The sequence below is a fragment of the Dipteris shenzhenensis genome, chromosome 4, assembly GCF_047967505.1.
Source record: "Dipteris shenzhenensis isolate YYH24624 ecotype China chromosome 4, Dip_SZ_1.0, whole genome shotgun sequence".
Taxonomy (NCBI): Eukaryota; Viridiplantae; Streptophyta; class Polypodiopsida; order Gleicheniales; family Dipteridaceae; genus Dipteris; species Dipteris shenzhenensis.
Window position 1 is genome coordinate 4450470 of NC_141599.1, and position 18178 is coordinate 4468647.

Genomic DNA, 18178 nt, shown 5'->3' on the forward strand with positions numbered 1-18178 from the left:
CCCCACAAAGGAAGAAGAAGAAACAATATCTATTTATAAGCTCATGCATCTAACACTAATACAAAATATTAAAGCTTGGTTTATGTATTATCCTAGATAAGGGACATGTAAGATAGCACATGCATTAATAGGAAGGGGTTTATTAATTTTACATTTGACTCTTTTTTTTAATAGAAGTGTACTCATAGAAGGGATTTTTAAATTGAACATTAAAAGGGGAAAAGTTTGTGAAGGATTAGGATAGAAATCATATATATAGTAAGGGTATTAAACTTGACCCTTTGGATCCATGTGCTATCTAGGGTCTTTGAATAGTGAGCCACTAGGTATTATGGAACACTAGGGATGACAACACTAAATTCAAAAGCTAGCTAGAGCAACAAAAATCTTAGAGGCTATGTAAATGTTAACAGGCAAAGGAAACAAAGCCATTATGTGAGTCAAAAGTCAAGGATCCACTCACAACAATTTACAAATAAGCCAATTTAATCATAATCCTATAAAAACAAATGGTTTGTACAACCAACAAAAGCTTTAATAGAAAATGAACCCGCCTAAAACAATTAATTAAAGCCACTATGCACTTCAACATTTTTGAAGGAATTTAAAGTGAAGTTTTAGAAACAATGGTCTAAAAACAAATGGTTGTCACAATTAACCAAATCCATGATGTTAGTCAAAACTCTAGGGCCATTAAGGCCCACATATTTTATTGAGTTCCCTTTCCCATGTGTCATAGTGGGATTAGTTAATCTTTCAACATCAAATTATGCATATGAAGGCATCCAAAGAGAGTGAATATGCAATCAATAATATCCTCATCATCATCCAATAAATTAGAGAGCCTTATTCAATGTATTGACATATGTCTCCATGCGTGTCTTACAAGAAATAAAATGTATCAAGATTTGATTCCACATGGCAATATCCTTAAATATTTCATTGTACTTATCAATCCCCAAGAGTGAATAAATAAATAAAGAAATCTACAAATATTATATCTTAGGAAGAAATTAAAGTAGTGGGACCACCTTCACATTCCTCATAAAGCTTCCCATGACAAAAATCAACTAATTCTTGAACCAATCAATATCAAAAGGTAATGTATTCATCATAATATGTTACTAAATCATTTTAAAAAGATAACGCTCTAATCAATCAATATCACAAGGTAACGTGTCCATTTTTATGTTCTCAATACATGTAGGTCATTATATGCTTTACCTAAGGAACAATAAAGTATCACTTACTATGTATGTGCCAGAAAGGTCCTTTGATCAATGTTAAATTTTAACTAGCATTGTACATTATTACATGTTTCGGCACATGTGTGCATCATTTTTTGCGCTTTTGTGTTATGCATACATGCAATCGTTGACCATAATGTAGACATGACCACACCATTCATGTGTATTTTCAACTAATTTTGGCTAGATTTCATTACATATGTCTATAAAAGTTTAATTGTGATGCTATAATTTTCCCTATTTGCTTGGACACACAGCATATATCCCTAGCTAGGACAGTAACAAGGTATTATGGAGATACCCTAGCTATCACATAAAGATGCCTTAGGTGTCACATAAAGAGAGAGAGGACGGTGTGATCATAAATGTAGTGGTATTTTTGTGAAAAGAATATAAACATGTCACATCTTTGAAGCGAATTGCTATAATAATAAAATTTTGAGGCATGAGGATTCAAGCCTTACGTGTCAAGGGTTTTTAGTTTTTTAATATGATTATGGAAACATGGGTTTTTAGTTTTTTAATATGATTATGGAAACATGCCCTCGATTCTTGGGATATCATATTGAAGGGCACTATAGAGTTAACAAAATAGTCCTTCATGTTGTGGTGCTCCATAGGTTGTTATATGCATGTATTAAAAGGGGGACTTCTCAATTAGGGAATTGGAGTAGTCGAAGGGCTTGTGTTTAGATGCAACCAACATCAACTATGAATAATATAATAAAATAGGTATATTTTTGTGAAGGCAAAATCTATATACAAGGGGATCTTTTCGAAAGTCGAAAAATGAATGTGATGATGTCTCTATAATGCAATTATCTTTCATGAGAAGCTATATAAGATTTACAACTCAGTCTATAGACTAATAAACAACTATAGATGAAGGTATTTGGCCTATTTGCATGCTAGTGGTGGTCCTTGTGGGAGAAAAATCTAGGGAAACTCCTGGGGCGTGCACTATGTGAAAACCCGATATAGCATGTGTGTATGCTCAAAGGGTATTTATATCCTTGTATTCCTCAAATGTGTGCATTTTCTTTGGATGCACAAGAAAATAAAACCCCTTCTATTGAATGCATGCACTATCTTACATATTGCTTGGTGAACTCCCCAACGGGAAAATCCTCATTTCAGCTGCATTTTTGGGGTGGTGGAGGACTTCTAAATTCTTGATGCAATCCACAAAGTAATGAAGGGAATTTATATTGCATTGTCATGGAGTGCTTGTAGTAGCCAGAGTATCTGAAATCTTTGAAGTGTCATGTTTCATGTATGCATAACATCAACTAAGTAGTATAGGTAGTCTAGATGTTAGAAAAAGGAGCTTAGGACTTCTCGTGTGGACTTTTAACCACCAATGGTAGAATTTTTTTTCCCAATGGATAAACAAATCTCGGATAAACCTTTATCTTAAAATTAGGTGCAACACTATGGGACACAACCTTGCAAAGAGTGCGACTATGTTCATGGCTTGCTTTTGGACATTAGAGCACATTCCAACTCAAAGATTTTCCACCCTTTAAACTTTTTGAATGAGTTTTCCACCTTGTTTCTATGTATCTTTTCTTGCTACAAAGGAGCACCCTTGCAACGGAGAAAAGAGCGACACTAGGCGTGGCGTTAGTTGCTTTTGAGAGACTAGTTCTCCAAATTAGCTTTTGTAACTCAACATCGTGAAATTTGTTGATGTTGGTTGGCTTTATAAGGTCTGTAGTTTTGAGGACCATGTGGGGGAATTAAGGCCAAATAACCATTGTTAAATTATCTGTCAAAATTTTATAATGTCTTGATTGCACCTTATTCCCCCCCAGTGCTTGAAGGTTTAGGCATTAGATGGCATCAATGCGCTTGAGCCCAAGTGGTGCACTATTGAGTACAATTTTCTTGTTAGGACATCTCTTACCCTTTAGACATATTGAGGGAAACAAGTAGAAATTGATGAGAAATGGGCTCATAACCAAGCATCATCCTAATGGTGTAGGCAGGGACAACTTGTTGCCATGCCAAAGAGATTGCCAACTATGGAGACATCCTTGTAGAGCACAATTACACCATGGGTGGCCTCATTTTGCACTACTCATTCAGAGGGCATTTTTGTATCTCTTTGAGAATGCAGTAGGCCTTCTTCGTTGAAAAAGCTCAAGGCAATGAGAAACATAGATTCTCGATTTTATAGTTATTGTCACCTTGCAAGAAACATGTTGTCACCTTGCAAGAAGAGCGAGAATGGCTAGAGGAGTTCCGAAGCATGAGGAATGGCTATTAATGAGCTTAATGTTACCATTTTTGCGATTTTAGGGGAGCCTATTGAAGAAGGCGAAGCAGCCCATTTTTGTCTTTCCTGAAATTTCGATTACAGAAATTGCATTCGTGGGAGTGCGCTCTTAGCACTTTTGTTTGAGAGTTGAGAGTTATGGCTATTCTTCGCCTTTGTGAGCGATGTTTCTCATGAGCCGGGTGCACTCCTAGGGTGTTTACACATCGATGCTTGCTCACGCAAGAGAAGATATGTACCCTCTTCATTCCTTGCACGAAATGGGGAGCGCCCATGAGCTTTGGTAGCCATGACCCATTGCCCATGTGCGTAATGTGGGATGACAAAGGGATTTGAATGTTGCACCTGCCAATGGGAAATGCTTAGAGGTCCTTATTACTTCTTTTTTTCTGGTGTGCTCTCCACTTAGTGTGTAGGTACATAGTGCCTGCCCCTTCTCTTGTGTGTGCAGGCAGGCACCGGGCGGGGTGTACTTGACCTCAGAGGGGCGTGCTACATTGGCAAATATTTCGTTGTTGCTCGTTTTTGCAAGTCGTTGAAGGTAAGGCGCCCCCGTTTCTGAGTGCTCGTGTCACAAAGCCATTCGTTGAATAAGTTTGAGCGCCAAAGGAGAGGGTAGATTTCCATCTTCAACGGGGCATTTTGACGCCGAAGGAGAGTGTAGATTTCCATCTTGAGCGGGGCATTTTTACGCCAAGTAGTGGGGAACAGCAATTGGGTGGGGAGTATATCCAGGTGAAGGAACGGGAGCCTATGAGATAGAGCGAAACTGATGAGATGACACATCATCATCATCATAATCTTGAAAGAAAGCAGAAGTGCATAGGTACAACATGAAGAATCATCATCCATCATCATCAACGTCGTTGAAGCTGGCGAGAGTGGTCGGCTGCTGGTCTGCCATTCAAGCTCAGCTCCCGTAAATCCTCCAATCCAAACAGTGTGTGTGTTGCCTTACCTCTTCACTAATAAACATCTCTCGCTCCATTCCATCCCTCCCATCTCCCATTTCTATCGATTCATCATCGCATTGCACCTCGCCCCTCCAGCTTGGTTTCCCCAACCAACCAGCATCTCCCTGCTTAGATCATGTTCGTTATCCTCTCGCTCATCGACTCCACGCAGACCCTGCGCCCCTGCGCCACTAGTCCTTCAGCTTTGCGAAGCGCAGACGTGATCCAGTAACCGCTTGATCCTCAGTTTAGCTCTTACCGTATTTTCGAAGGTTTGAATTCCAGGAGTGGGCCGTCATTTACTGTGTAGCCTCTTCAATTTGCCCTGCGGATGAACTGTAGTAAGCCTCCTTATATCGTGTCACGTCTGTATAGGAACCAATTCATCCGACGAGTGGAAGGACGAGACAATGGCGCTGCAATGCTCACAATCAGGCCTTTTCTTTTCCCAGGTTGTTCTCTTGCTGACATGGGACATGGTCAAAAGCGTGTTTGTCCTGACGGGACTTCATGTGGCAGCCGCTCTGCTCGTCCTTAGCACGATGTTTACTGTAAAATAAAGTCCAGGGCTTCCCTTGCTATCTCGTCGTGAATTCTGTTTACCTTTGTTGAAATCGGAAAATTTTCACCTCAAACTCGCCTCCAATTTGTAGCTGGCACCTTCAGCACACCATCAACAAGGCCTTACTATAACTTGCTAGCATCCATGCCAGGAATACTGTTCCTGTGCGAAATTGAGTCCGCCGTGCCACTATATCACGCCATTAAGATACTACACTGTTAATGCTCCACCAGAGAGTTTTTTTGCCTTTTGCTTTAGACTGCTTGGGTTCCCCTAGTTATATGGCCCCTCTCCTTCCACGACATACCTTTTGTGGATCTTATCGATTTTGCTTTTATCAGTCTTTTGCCAAATCAGCCCAAGATGTTGCAATTGTTTTCTATCACAAGCGTGTTCTGCCACCCAGCCCCCCCCTCCGCGCCCCTTTCCTGCACCCCCTGTCCCCGAAAAAAGGGAAAGTCTACCTTTTATCCACATGCGCATTTAGAAGTTCTTCCAGGCAAGTTGTGTGCGTGTGTGTGTGTGTGAGAGAGAGAGAGAGAGAGAGAGAGAGAGAGAGAGAGAGAGAGAGAGAGGTTAGTGTCTCCTACAGATCCAGAGGCTCTAATAAAACTGTAAGGTATAAAAGGAGAGAGAAGGGATGTGTGGGTGTGTGTGTGAGAGAGAGAGAGAGAGAGAGAGAGAGGGAGGGAGAGAGAGAGAGTGGTTAGTGTCTCCTACAGATCCAGAGGCTCTAATAAAATGGTAAGGTATAAAAGGAGAGAGAAAGGATGTGTGCAAGAGAGAGAGAGAGAGAGAGAGAGAGTACTTGTGGCTGGTGCTTGGTCATTAATAGATCAGCTACTAACGTCTTGTTAGGTCAATTTGGGCATAGTCTGATGCACTCGAGCCTTCCATGTGTATCTTGCATTGCAATGGTGCGCCAATTGACTACTGCTTGGTTGTTAAGTAAGCCGTGGTGCACCTAAGATGATGTCTGCTGGGCCTAATTGGTTTAGAATGAACACTATTTCTCTGCCATCCCACTAATGCAGAGTTTGACATAAGATGCTATTGCTCTAGTACTAACTGGATGCTAGACACTCCCAAATGCAGTCTGAGACATTGCCAAAGGCCCATTGTGGATGTGTACAGGATCAAGCATACGGTTAGGAGATTATTTCGTAGTCTTGACACTTTATAAGAGGGTTTTAAGTGGGCTTCAAATGACGGCTGGATGGGCTGACAAGGTTGGGAGTACGATCGGAGTCAAATAGGATTGTCCCTTGTCACCGACCCTGTTTGGCTTCAACATAGATGAGTTCATCTAGACACTAGGAGGCACGGGCTTCTCTTTTTAGATCCTGGGTTTAGATTCTCCTCTACACAGACGATGTGGTCTTACTCTCGTCTTTTGCTGAGGGTCTCCAATGACATTTGGATGTACTTCAGACTTTTTGTGAGATGTGTGATTTGATGGTCAACCTTGACAAAACCAAGGTTATGATCTTCAAGACGTCCATGGGAGTCATGCATTGAGAGTAGTTCACTTCAATGGGTTGCTAGTAGAGATTGCCCTATACATATCTGGGAGTGCTCTTCTGCGGCCTGATCTTCATGATGAGACGAGCAATGCAGGGTCAATTGAGCAGGGGCTATGTGCACTTGCCAGGCTCGAGTGCCAATGCTTCTACTTTCATTCCAGGATCCCAGGACCAGGTCTCTTCTCTCTGATTCTCTGATCTGCTCAACTAATATGTATGGTAATCCATGCTATCCGACTGGAGTTGCTGGACTCAGAGTTTGCAGATGATACAACCCTGTTCGTGGAGGGCTCATTTAAGAGTCTAGAGACGGGGTTCACCTTGCCCTAGAGGTGCACTCTTTGGCTTCAGGCATTAAGACCATTTGTAATAAGTCGGTCTGTAAGCTTTGTGGAGCACCAGGTGTGGGGTGCTGATTTGAGCCTCCGTTGGATTTCCCCAGGACAAACTGTGAGATCCTTGGGTTGTCAAGTTTGAGATTGGATATTTAACCAAAACAACGGACTGCCTTAGTGTCACGGGCATCTACAGCCCGTGGACATACTGGTTGCCCTGCAGGTTGCCATGTCAGCACACTGCAGCAGCCACGTGGACTGCCACAGGTGCACAGCGGCGCAGACAATTGTGCCATGTCAGTGCTGCCACAGGTGCACAACAGGCGCAGATAGTAGTGCCATGTCAGTGCTGACATCAGCAAACTTGAACTGCCACGTGGCAATCGGATGACATCAGCGAGGGTCGGGAACATCAGCAGGGTTTGGTGGATCTGCAGTAGCTCGTCAGTCAGTTTAAATTTGTGTGCCCAAGGGGGCCTGTAAAAAGCAGCCCCTTGGCCCTCATTCTTCATCCACACCTGCAGGCTCCAGCCTTCAGCCAGCAGCAGCCCAGCAGCCCCTTCCAGCTCTCCTTCAGTTAGTCGTCAGTCCGGTTCAGTCCGGTACAGCACCAGATAGGGTCTTCCCTTCAGCAACCCTCAGTTCCAGATCTACAGTGAGGATATCCTTCCTCTATACAGCAGTCTCTATTCTCTTTGAAGTGAGGGTTCTCCCTCCATATAATACTTGTTCTTTACAGTTGCATTTAGCCCTCTGAGCTAGACATTGTTCAATTATTATTGTCCCTCTTCGGCGGAACACTATATTCTCTCCCTCTGATTCTCACACTCACTCCACTGTTCCACTTGTGTTTTTAGTGCATCGTTCTTTCAGTTCAGACAGTAGTGAGTAGGAGAGAGAGTGAGTTAGGCTATCTCCCTGGTACATTGGTATCAGAGATTCAGTTTTTCTTTTTTGAGATAGGGAGGGTAAGTTTAGAGACAGCCCCACGATTTTATGGAATAGATAAGATCTGGAAAGGACACCATGAATACAAGTGAGCAGTTCAACTCAAGCAGGGATGAGGGATCTGCTGCCCTGCCCAGCCCCACCACCATAGATTCCGGCAAAAGCTACGATGTCTGCCATGATGGCCATGATGTAGACTATGATGCAGATGCAGCAACAACAGTCCAAGAGTCTCTTCAACCACATGGTTCAGCTCCAAGACATGTGGGATGGTCGTGAGCAAGCTGCCAGAGAACGCAAGAGAGCAGCCCGGGAGGCAAAAGAAGAACATGATCGTGAGGCGAGGGAGGCGAGGGAGCTGAGAGAGCGTACCGCTCAGGACGAGAAGGAAGAACAAGACCGGCAACTCCTCATTTCTCTACTCCTACCACATGGAGAGGAAGGCAGGGAGAGAGTCCAGCAGCCCGTCAAAACTTATTTTCCAGGGAAGCTCAACTTTATTGTGTACGACGTTAAGGAAGAACCTCTAGTGTTGACTTGTGGCTCAATCAGTTTGAAAGGTACTACGTACCTTATAGGTGATGCGGTCACCTAATGGCTCTAGTGGTAGAAGGACCATTATGATGTAGATGAGGAGGCACCTCTTTACAGGTGGACGGAGTTCGTGAAAGACATCTGCTCACGGTTCTTGCCACCTAAGTATTCGGACAGGCTTCAAAGTCAGTCCTATGAGCAAAACCTAGGGGACACCGACATGGTGAATCATTATGCCAACAAGTTCACTCAGGTGTTCATACAGTTGTAGATGGAGGAAAATCAGAAGCTGAGTAAGTTTCTCTATGGACTGTGTTCAAACATCTGGTGGTATGCTCGTAGTTTTTAGGCCACGGGATTACATGTGTGCATACGACCTTGCTCAGAACTTTGAGCTTATGCGCAAGGGTCTAGGATCCAAAGCAGGTCAATAGTAAGAAGCCTTAGGACTCCCCGTTAGGAGATGGTGGGAAGAAGTCCCGCAATGGGTAGCAGAAGAATAATTGGATGGCAAAGGACAGCAATGGCTATGGTAGGTCCTTCGATGTAGTGGCTCGCTACCTATACAAATGAGAACTGATGCTTCCATTGTCATGTGCAGGGCCACATCAAGTAGGATTGCCTGCACTTTAAGAAGCAAGGAGCCATGTCAAGTGGTTCATCTACAGCTTTGACTCTGGGCAAGACAACCTCAGTGGCTATAGAGGAGATCAAAGATCAGCAGATTGGAGAACGTCATCAGTTTCTCACTATAATTCGATTCTACGGCCTTAAAGTCCTTATCCTTGTAGATTCAAGGGGTTCCGAGGATATATCTCCACGAAACCTGCACAACGAGCCAAGTTGACTCTCGTAGGGTAGGCAAGTACACGAACATTCAGGGTCTCACTGACTCAAGAAGCGGACGCCGTCTTGGGAGCCCGATGGTGGCACCAGTTCAAAGTTCGACGTGACTATCAGCACTTGGGTTTGGACCTCAGAAGTCCAGACCATGGGGGAAGTTTATTGCTTGGCTCAAGGATACTTTGACTTGCCCTTTGATTTTATCAAATCAAATGGCATGAGAGATCCACCAAAGAGGTGAGGCATACATAGTCTACGCCAACTCGACTAGTACAAACACTCCCGCCAAGGCCCCCGAATAGGAAGATTTGCTTCAACAGTACTAGGACATTTTCCTCACATCGAGCCTTCCTCCAACTCTACCTCTGATTTGGCCAGAGAACCATTGTATTCAGCTAGTTCTTGGATCATCACCCCCCAGCAAGCACCCTTACCATCTCAGCAAGATGATGGAAGAGGAGCTTGAGTAGCAGTTAGAGGAGTCATTGCGGAGTGGCTTCATATGCCCCAATAATTCTCCGCACGCAGCTCCCATTCTCTCAAGAAGAAGGATAATATAGCTTGATGTGTGGATCACCATGCATTGAACAAGGTCACAATCAAGAGCAGGTTTTCCATGCCAAAGATCAACTACATCTTGGAACATTTGGATGTGGCGAAGATGTTCTCAAAGATTGATATGAAGAGTGGGTACCACCGCATCCGGATTCAGGAGCCGAATATATAGAAGATGGCCTTTCGCATAGAGAAGGCCTAGTATGAATTCGTGGTGATGCTCACAGGGGCACCCACATCATTCAATCGTATGATGCTGCGAGTCTTTAAACCTTTGATTAATAAGGGTTTCTTTGTGTTCGTAGATGACATTTTGATTTTTTTCGACGCATCCCGCGTAGCATGTGAAGCATGTTCAACAGGTTCTTCAACTCGAGGGACAATTAGTTGTACATCAACGCCAAGAAAAGTAAATGATGTGGCCATGAAGTTGCAGTTACCTTCAACATAGACCATGCATCCCGTTGTTCATGTGTCATGGCTCAAGCTGTATGTGGGTCCAGCACTAGCAGCAGTTCCACATGTGGAGCAGCCCAAGATCGTTGATGACGCCAAGGTAGTTGAGCCAGAGTAGATCTTTGTTTAAGATAGGCACATGCAATTGACACACTTGTATGTATTGAAATTCAAGCACCAGAGCTCCCACGAGGCACCATGGGGGGAAGAGGATTTTTTCATAGATTACCTTGACCTCCTTGCAGCGTTTAAGGAGGCCTTTTCCATACCCTAGTCTGAGTTCAGCAGAAGGAGATGTCACAGGTATCCACAGCCCGTGGACATATTGGCTGCCATGCAGGCAGCCACGCCAGCACATTGCGCAGTAGCCATGGCCCATGCGGACTTGCACAGGTGCACAGCAGGCGCAGATAGCAGTGCCACGTCAGTAGACCCAAACGGTCACGTGGCAGTTGGATGACATCAACACGGGTTGGTGACATCAGCAAGGGTCGGTGGGTCTGCAACAGGTTGGTTGGCCAGTTTAGCACCCAATGGGGCCTATAAAAGGCAGGCCCTGGCCCTTGGCCCTCATTCTTCATCCACACCTACAGACTCCAGCCTTCAGCCAGCAGCAGTCCTGAGCGCTTGGATCAAGGCAGAAGAGTCTACAGCAGCCCAATAGCCCCTTCCAGCCTTCCCTCGGTTAGTCTTCAGCCCGGTTAAGTTGGCTACAGCAGCAGATAGGGTCTGCTCTTCAACAGCCCTCAGTTCTAGATCTACAGTGAGGGTAAGTGAGGTTCTCCCTCCATACAATACTTGTTCTTTGTAGTTGTATTTAGGCCTCTGGGCCTGACATTGTTCAGTTATTATTTTCCCTCTTCGGAGGCCCACTATATTCTCTCCCTCTAATTCTCACCCTCTCTCCACAGTTGCACTTGTGTTTTGAGTGCATCATTCTTTCAGCTAGATTGTAGTGAGCAGGAGAGAGAGTTGGGCTATCTCCCTGTTGCATTTAGTGTTAGAGATTGTTCGGTGCAAGCTTCTTTACTGGAGCTTGACTAGACTCTTTTGGGCAAGAAGAGTGCTGGTGGTGAACCAGTCCTTTTTGGTGACAAGCTGATCCATCACCTCTTGTTGGTGTTTTCATGGGCAGATGAGATACTTGGTGCACAATTTCTTGTGGGCAAGCTTGGACAGCTCACGAAATACCCGAGCTAGAGCCGTCTCGCTAAGCACCCCCTTCTTACGCTCATTAGATTCTGAACGAGAACGATTTCATCTAGGCACCATGATACAAATTTCACCTTTCCCATGTAGTATGAATCACCATGGACTTCATCTCAGTGATTCAGATCGAGGTAGGACATGAGGTTGCAGCCATATGACATCGTAGAGATTTGAGAGTTTACATGCTTTGTGACACCCATGGATACACAGATATGGGGAGTCATTGATTACGCACACCAAAGATGCATTGTACTATTTGTGTATGAGGTTACTTGATTCTTAGGTTCAAACATGGGTCCTGGTTTCAAAAAGTAGGAGATCAAAGAATTCTTCTTCATGGGAGAAGCAACCGGGAGGCATTGTGCCTGTGACTCTATTCTAGAAATGCCATGTTAGCAGGAGATTGGATATAGGCCTTGCAAGCACCCGCCCCATCCAAGGTACCATCATGATTGAATATCAACATGAGGCTACTTCATGGCATCCATGAGTACACCCTACTAAGAGGAGTGGAGGACGGCAATAATATATCTCAGACATGTTTTAGAGAGGCCGAGATGGGACCCCAGTCATGCCTAGACGGAGGTCAGAATAATGATGACAGACACATGATACATGACACATATTGGGACATGACAAGAATTACTCTGACACATGGAGTTCTTGTTGCTCCTAGGCTCCCCAGTTAGTGGTTCTCTCTTTAAAGTGTGCTAGACACCTCTAGTTGTCCCCTGGGGGGTGTTTCCCCCATGGGGCGTGTAATCTCATGTTGATTTCAACTCTTTGGTCTCACAGGTTTTTTTTGCCTTCCACAGACGTTAGTTTTTTTTCTTTCTAATAGACGGATGTTCACTTGTGTAAGTCAATTATGTAATTTGATTGTTTATGAATTTCTGGCACTCACAAACTTATTTTGTATTCAAATCTAGTATCTTTGCCTTCTACAAAATTCAAGTGCATGCAGTGTGTTCATCTCAATAAAGTTTCTTTTGTGCTTGTGAGAAGAAGGTTAACAAGGCAGTCTACCCTGCAAAGATTGAATGTAATGTTGATTGATATATGCAGACTGCTCGTCCCACCGATGTTCCAAAATCACTCTTGGGGTGGAATTCAAAGACGTGGACATGTGCTGTAGCTTCAAATTATAACCAAATGAGGCTCCTGCAATGGAAACAACAGCAAGGGAAACATGGTTTAGGAGAAAGGTCCCATTTTGCAATGAAGAACTCTTTGCATAATCTCTCAAAGAAGACCTGCAAAACTACAGCTTCTGCTTTAAGTAAGTGCTACTCTAGGGGCTAGTCTGTCTTCCTTTGCTTAATTCATTTTCTCTTCCCCTCTTCTTTCCTTCTGAAAAAAAATCCTTCTCATTACATAGAAAAGAAGCTAACACATACCTTGGTTGTGCACAAAGTGTCTCCATTTGCACACTTTCATTAATCTCTAGCCCTTTAATCCCACAATGCAAGCATTGTCTGTCAGAGGTCAAGTTCTCGCTGTAGCACCTGCATGCAGCGGAAAACAAACGCAAAGTATTTCCAAAACACACTGAACAGTATGCTGTAAATGAACCCAGAATAACACAGGTATGCAGGAGATAAAACAGCAGAAAGAACTTCACAAAATACTCAGTCTATTCATCGACTGATGTAGGAAAGTAGTAGCTCAAGGATCACACAAGACCTCTAGCAAGTGCTGGGTAAAACATAGCCAGGTGTGGATGACAGAAACTGAGAGAAGAGGAAGGCTGCTGCTGCCTCTGTATGCTCCTGCATGCCTTTTTGACGAGGGCTTCCAGCCCTAAACCTGGCTGACCAGGTTCAGCCAACCAGGTTCAGCCAACCAGGCGACCAGATCTGGACAGATCCAGCCTACTTGATCAGGCAGACCTGGTTTGTGACTTGGTCAAATGACGTGATCCATGCGTTGACCCAACCAGGTAGGCCGTACCTACCTGTCATGTGGTGACTGAACAGGTCAGTCCTGCACGCCTTCTAGGGTATATGAGACTGGAAAAAGTAGATACAATGAGCTGAATGGATGGACCTTCCAAGCGGGCATTTACACACTCGACAAGTACATCGTCAATATGAAAACACTAGTACAAAGTGTCTGAACCCAAGGAGAGCATAGAAGCTGTAGTGTGGCGTCAGTCTGGTCTGTATGCTAGTGGAGGAGTCAAGTATGGGGCTACGGCAACATAAACCCCATGATAGAGCCGTAGTCCGCTGTGGTCTCTTGGTTGTGGCCCTACATCTGACAAGTGCCATTGTCGCACTTTGGCCGTGCCCTTGGCTGACAAATGTGGAGGGAAGATCTTTGAGCCTGATTTGTGTATCAATATGCTGATAGGTCTGTAGTATCTCTTGCTTCAGGTCTCGGCTATGTTGTCTCATTGGGGCCTGCTGGTCTGTGCTATTTGACTGGAAAAACTCAGTGATCACACTTTGAGTGGAATTGGTTGAGCACCCTATGATCTTGTCTCTGTGCCTTGAGCAGCTAGTCTTTGTGTTGTACAGCCTCATGAACTGATGATGACCTCGTACACAAGGTATGCGAAAGCGAAACGATCCTCTGGCTCAATCTCTTGTAGATCACAGAGTGCAAATGCGGCCTCGCTAGGTACCGCCCGTCCAGTCTCAATGCCCTAGTCGGTGTGAAAGAAAGAAAGAAAGAAAGTTTATTAAAGTTTTCGGAAGACCGATGGGTCTGTGAGACTGTGAAACCGTGGTGCAATCAAGCTGTGAGGGTGGAGCTACTAAATGAGCATCCACACCAATGCATAATGTAAAAATAATGCAGAATGATAGTTCTAAGTACTAAGTACAACATAGTCATGTCAGTGATCGAATTACAAATCAGTCACATCATCATCATCATCCTCATTAGGACATTAGAGGTGGATGAGGCACTGGAGGCAAGAAATAGGCGATAGAGTGCTGTTGGCCACTCAAGGGTGCGGTCCTGTAACGCCTCCTGGTCATAGCTCTATGCCTAACAAGGGCTACAGTAACCCCTGTTAGGCGGGCTCCGATGGTGAACATGGAGGTGATATCCCCGAGCGTAATCTGTGCGTCTACCCTCTGTCTGAGCTGTTGAGTCACGGGCTCTGAGTCCCGATCATGTTGAGGTCTTGTCTCGGGAGGGCTAGGAGATCTGGTTGAAAGAACTCCGTGATAGAGCTCTGGGAGTGGTCTGCTAAGGAAGAAGTCTGCTCCTGTCTCCGTGATCGAAGTATCCTCTCCTGGTGCCTAACTACCTCATGAATGAAGCCTACCAAGCATCTTTGATCTGGATAGGAGAGGAATCGGGATAGGGTCCTATAACTATCTCTGACGAGGCAGTAGAAACGCCTGCGGATCTCATAATATATGGGACACCTGAAGATGAAGTGCTCCTCTGTCTCAACCTCCTGGATATCGCATAATGTGCATAAGCGCCTCTCCCTAGGTAGACGCTCTGCCCTGCCGCTCTCTATATGAAGTCTACGTGAAGAGACCCGGAACTGCCCAATAGAGAATCCTCAATGAGTGGGGTAAGTGAATCCACGTGTACCCTAGTGGATCAATGAAACCCTCATCTGTGATATGTAAGCGCAGATCTCTGTAGAAGCTAAGCTTCACTTGGAGTTCGCTCAGTGCCAACCAGGTCCAGAATGTGTGTAGCTGTAAGAGATCCTCATGGATCACCTGGTTGACATCGTGTGACATGAGGGGTGAGAAAGGAGCATCCAAACTGTACTGGAAGGGAGGGAGTCTATCCATGTGGAGTCCCAACCCCTCAAACCATCTCTCTGTGCATGCATACCAGCATCTTTGGTCACCTCCTGCTGAGAATGCCATAGAGGAAGATAATGCCAACCATGGTAGCCTCCTACGTCCAGAAGGGTAATCCCCATACTCTTTGACTCGGTACAGATATTTGAGAACCTGAAATGCAGCATCTAGCTCTAGTGGAGATGACCCACACTCAGCTTGTATGATCTGGTGAGGAACTGATGGCTTGCCGCGAATCATCTGTGATAGCATGAGCACCTGTAGTCGCTCCACCCGTGTCCACTCTGTATTGGATAGATATGGCCCCCAACAAGGGCTGCCATACATGCCTGCTGGGCAGACCAAGGAGTTAAATAGCAGCTCCTTAGTCTGTGGATCCTAGAAGTGTGAGCGGAAGCCTTGCCTCTCTAGTCTAGCCAATGATGTGTATCCTCTTCCCAAGCGTGCTTGCATCGTAGGTCTCGTAGTGAAGGTGGGCCCGGAGAAGACAACCCCCATATATGTATATGATGAAACTATCTCAACAGGTGACCCATCAAACGTGAAATGCTCCTGGCGCATGACGGCTCGAGATGTATTGAAGATCATAACCTTGGTTTTACCGAGGTTGACCTTCAAATCATGGGAGTCACAAAAATAATGAAGTGCGTCAAGGTGTCTCTTCTGTCTTCCTCTGCAGAGGAAGACAGAAGAGCCACATTGTCTGCATAAAGCAATATCCGGATCAACATGCCAACGAGAGAGCAACCAGCCCCCCTGTGCTTGCATCACTGCGTCTATGTAAAGGCCAAATAGAGTGGGTGATAAAGGACATCCATGTTTGACCCCAATAGTGCTCATGATCTCATCTGTCCACCCAGCCCCTGCCCGAACTTGGGCTGAGTCAGTGGCGAAGCAATCCCAGTGGTATGAGGGAGAGGTGGCTGGCTGAGAGGGAGAGGGGATGGGAAAGTCCAGAACAGTGGCCCTGCGTGCGTCACCTCCTATGGGGGTGACATGGGTGGTGGAGTGGCTGGGGTCTCCAGAGCAGCGGGGAGGACCCCAACAAAACGCCGCCTATCACGGGAAGGGGTGTCGAAGCAATGGATTTGATTGGTGTAGTCGAGGTCGAAGTTGACTTCAGTGGGAGGGCTGAAGCAGGCCCTCTAGGCGGAGGTGTAGATGTCGGTGGGGCAACTCCTGTGGGAGCAGATATGGTTGTGGCTGATGATGATGATGACCCTTTATGGATCGTTCGGCTGTCCACTCCAAGCCCACTCCATGATGAGAGTCCTCAAAGACTAGGGGAGGTGGGTATGTGTATAACCTGATGGATTGATGAAGCCCTCCTCAGATATCTGTAAGCAATGGTATTTGTAGAAGTGGAGCTTCATAGGAAGCTTGCTAGGGGCTAATGTATGTAGCTGTATGAGATCCTCCCGGATAGTCTCGTTAGCCTTTGTAAGTGATGGAATAGAAGGGGCCTAAAGGCATACAGAAAGGGGGGTCATTTGTGCACATCGAGTCCCAGAATAGACCATGTGTGCTTAGGAGTGTACCATCACCTTTGATTACCCTCAGTTACTAAGTCATGGATGAGGATAATGTAAGAAAACAATACAACGTCTGTGCTCAATAGATAACAAGATCTCGTATGCAAGAGAGAAAAGCAGATAGTATGGAGAATAAAAAATTTGATTACCTATAAAACTGATACAATAGATGGTGCTGCTTCCCAGCCGTGCGCTCCTGTGAGAGAAGCTTCGATGGCGTGCTGGAAATAGTAGAGGACGGAGGCTGGATGCTAAGGAATCAGGGTTGCTGTAGCCAGTGATGATGATGGGCTTCACGGGCTTGCTCTTATATAGCCACCGACGCAGTCTGCCCAAAACGGCTGACTGGGGGTGGTCCCGAAATAGGCCATTGACCACACGATAGAACCATGGTGCAAAATAGAGCAACTATCCTACGGTCTCTGTTCGGTCCAAGCCATCCGGGATTATCTGGGGCTCCAAATGGGCCCCGCAACCCCAGAGTGGACTACCTCGGGAAATGCTCCGTCTACCCTCAGTGTGGTTAGTCATGGGATGTCTTCACGCACTTGCATGTAGCCTAGTTGGTAGTGTGCCAACTCTATCTGAAGCCGTCTATCCATCAGGCCACACATGGTCCCCATCTGGTGTCCAAACCAGGGCCTACCGGATACCGAGCTACTCAAATGCCTTCTCCTCATACGGGGGGCTTACAAGTAGAGTTAGCTGGTTCCCGCGTAGTTACACGAGAGTGGAGCATTGATATCTAACACCCCCCCTCAATGTCTGTTGGAAAGGTTACCTCCCCATCTGTAAGCCCCCATATGAGGAGAGCATGGGGGAGGGAGACCTAGGGCAGTACCCAACAGGAAAAGAGAGAAAGGGGCTGCCACATAGACAGCATCATGGCTGGCATGTGGGCAGCACATCTAGGACTGTTAAGGGCAGGACACAGGGCCAGGAAAGTACTGAGCAGAAGCAAGACAGTCTGGGACAGATTGCGGAGGATCTAGGACATGGAGACGCACTGTTTGCAGAGGCGCAGACATGGCAGGGAGTGCAGGCTCAGATCTGCAGCAAGGAATGTGACTGTCAGTGGGCAGGTGGCAGGCCTTTTATAGGCTGCATAATTGCCTTGAATGGAGGGCCAAAAGCCCTGGAAGTTTGGGCCATAAAAGGCCTGAATTGTGAGCCCTTTAAGGGCGGTTTTTCCCAAGCAGTCTGGTCGGTTTTCATACAGACTGGGTCGGTTTTTGTACAGACTGGGTCAGTTTTTTGGCCAGGCCCTTGAGGGCCATATAAGGGGGCCATTCAGGCCTCATTTGAGCATCATCTGGAGCAGCAACTCCATCAGCAGAAAGAGCAGCAGCAGGGCTATCTTTGGGCCTACAGTTAGGAGGAGAAAGTAGTACCTTGTGCTGCAGACTTAGCTTACAGGAAGCTGCCCA

General features: G+C 45.6%; 1 protein-coding gene across 5 annotated transcripts in view; it reads left to right on the forward strand.

The window, feature by feature from the left end:
- Positions 1-4326: 4326 nt before the first annotated feature.
- Positions 4327-18178, forward strand: part of ABA4 (abscisic acid (aba)-deficient 4) — a 38001-nt gene continuing 24149 nt past the window's right edge. The window contains exons 1-3 of one of the 5 annotated variants that reach the window (XM_087374107.1): positions 4344-4444; positions 4854-4930; positions 12509-12722. In XM_087374107.1, coding sequence (XP_087230233.1) covers positions 4889-4930; positions 12509-12722 — 256 coding nt within the window. In that variant the 5' untranslated portion in view covers positions 4344-4444; positions 4854-4888. The other 4 variants (XM_087374108.1, XM_087374105.1, XM_087374109.1 and 1 more) reach the window with 4 other exon arrangements.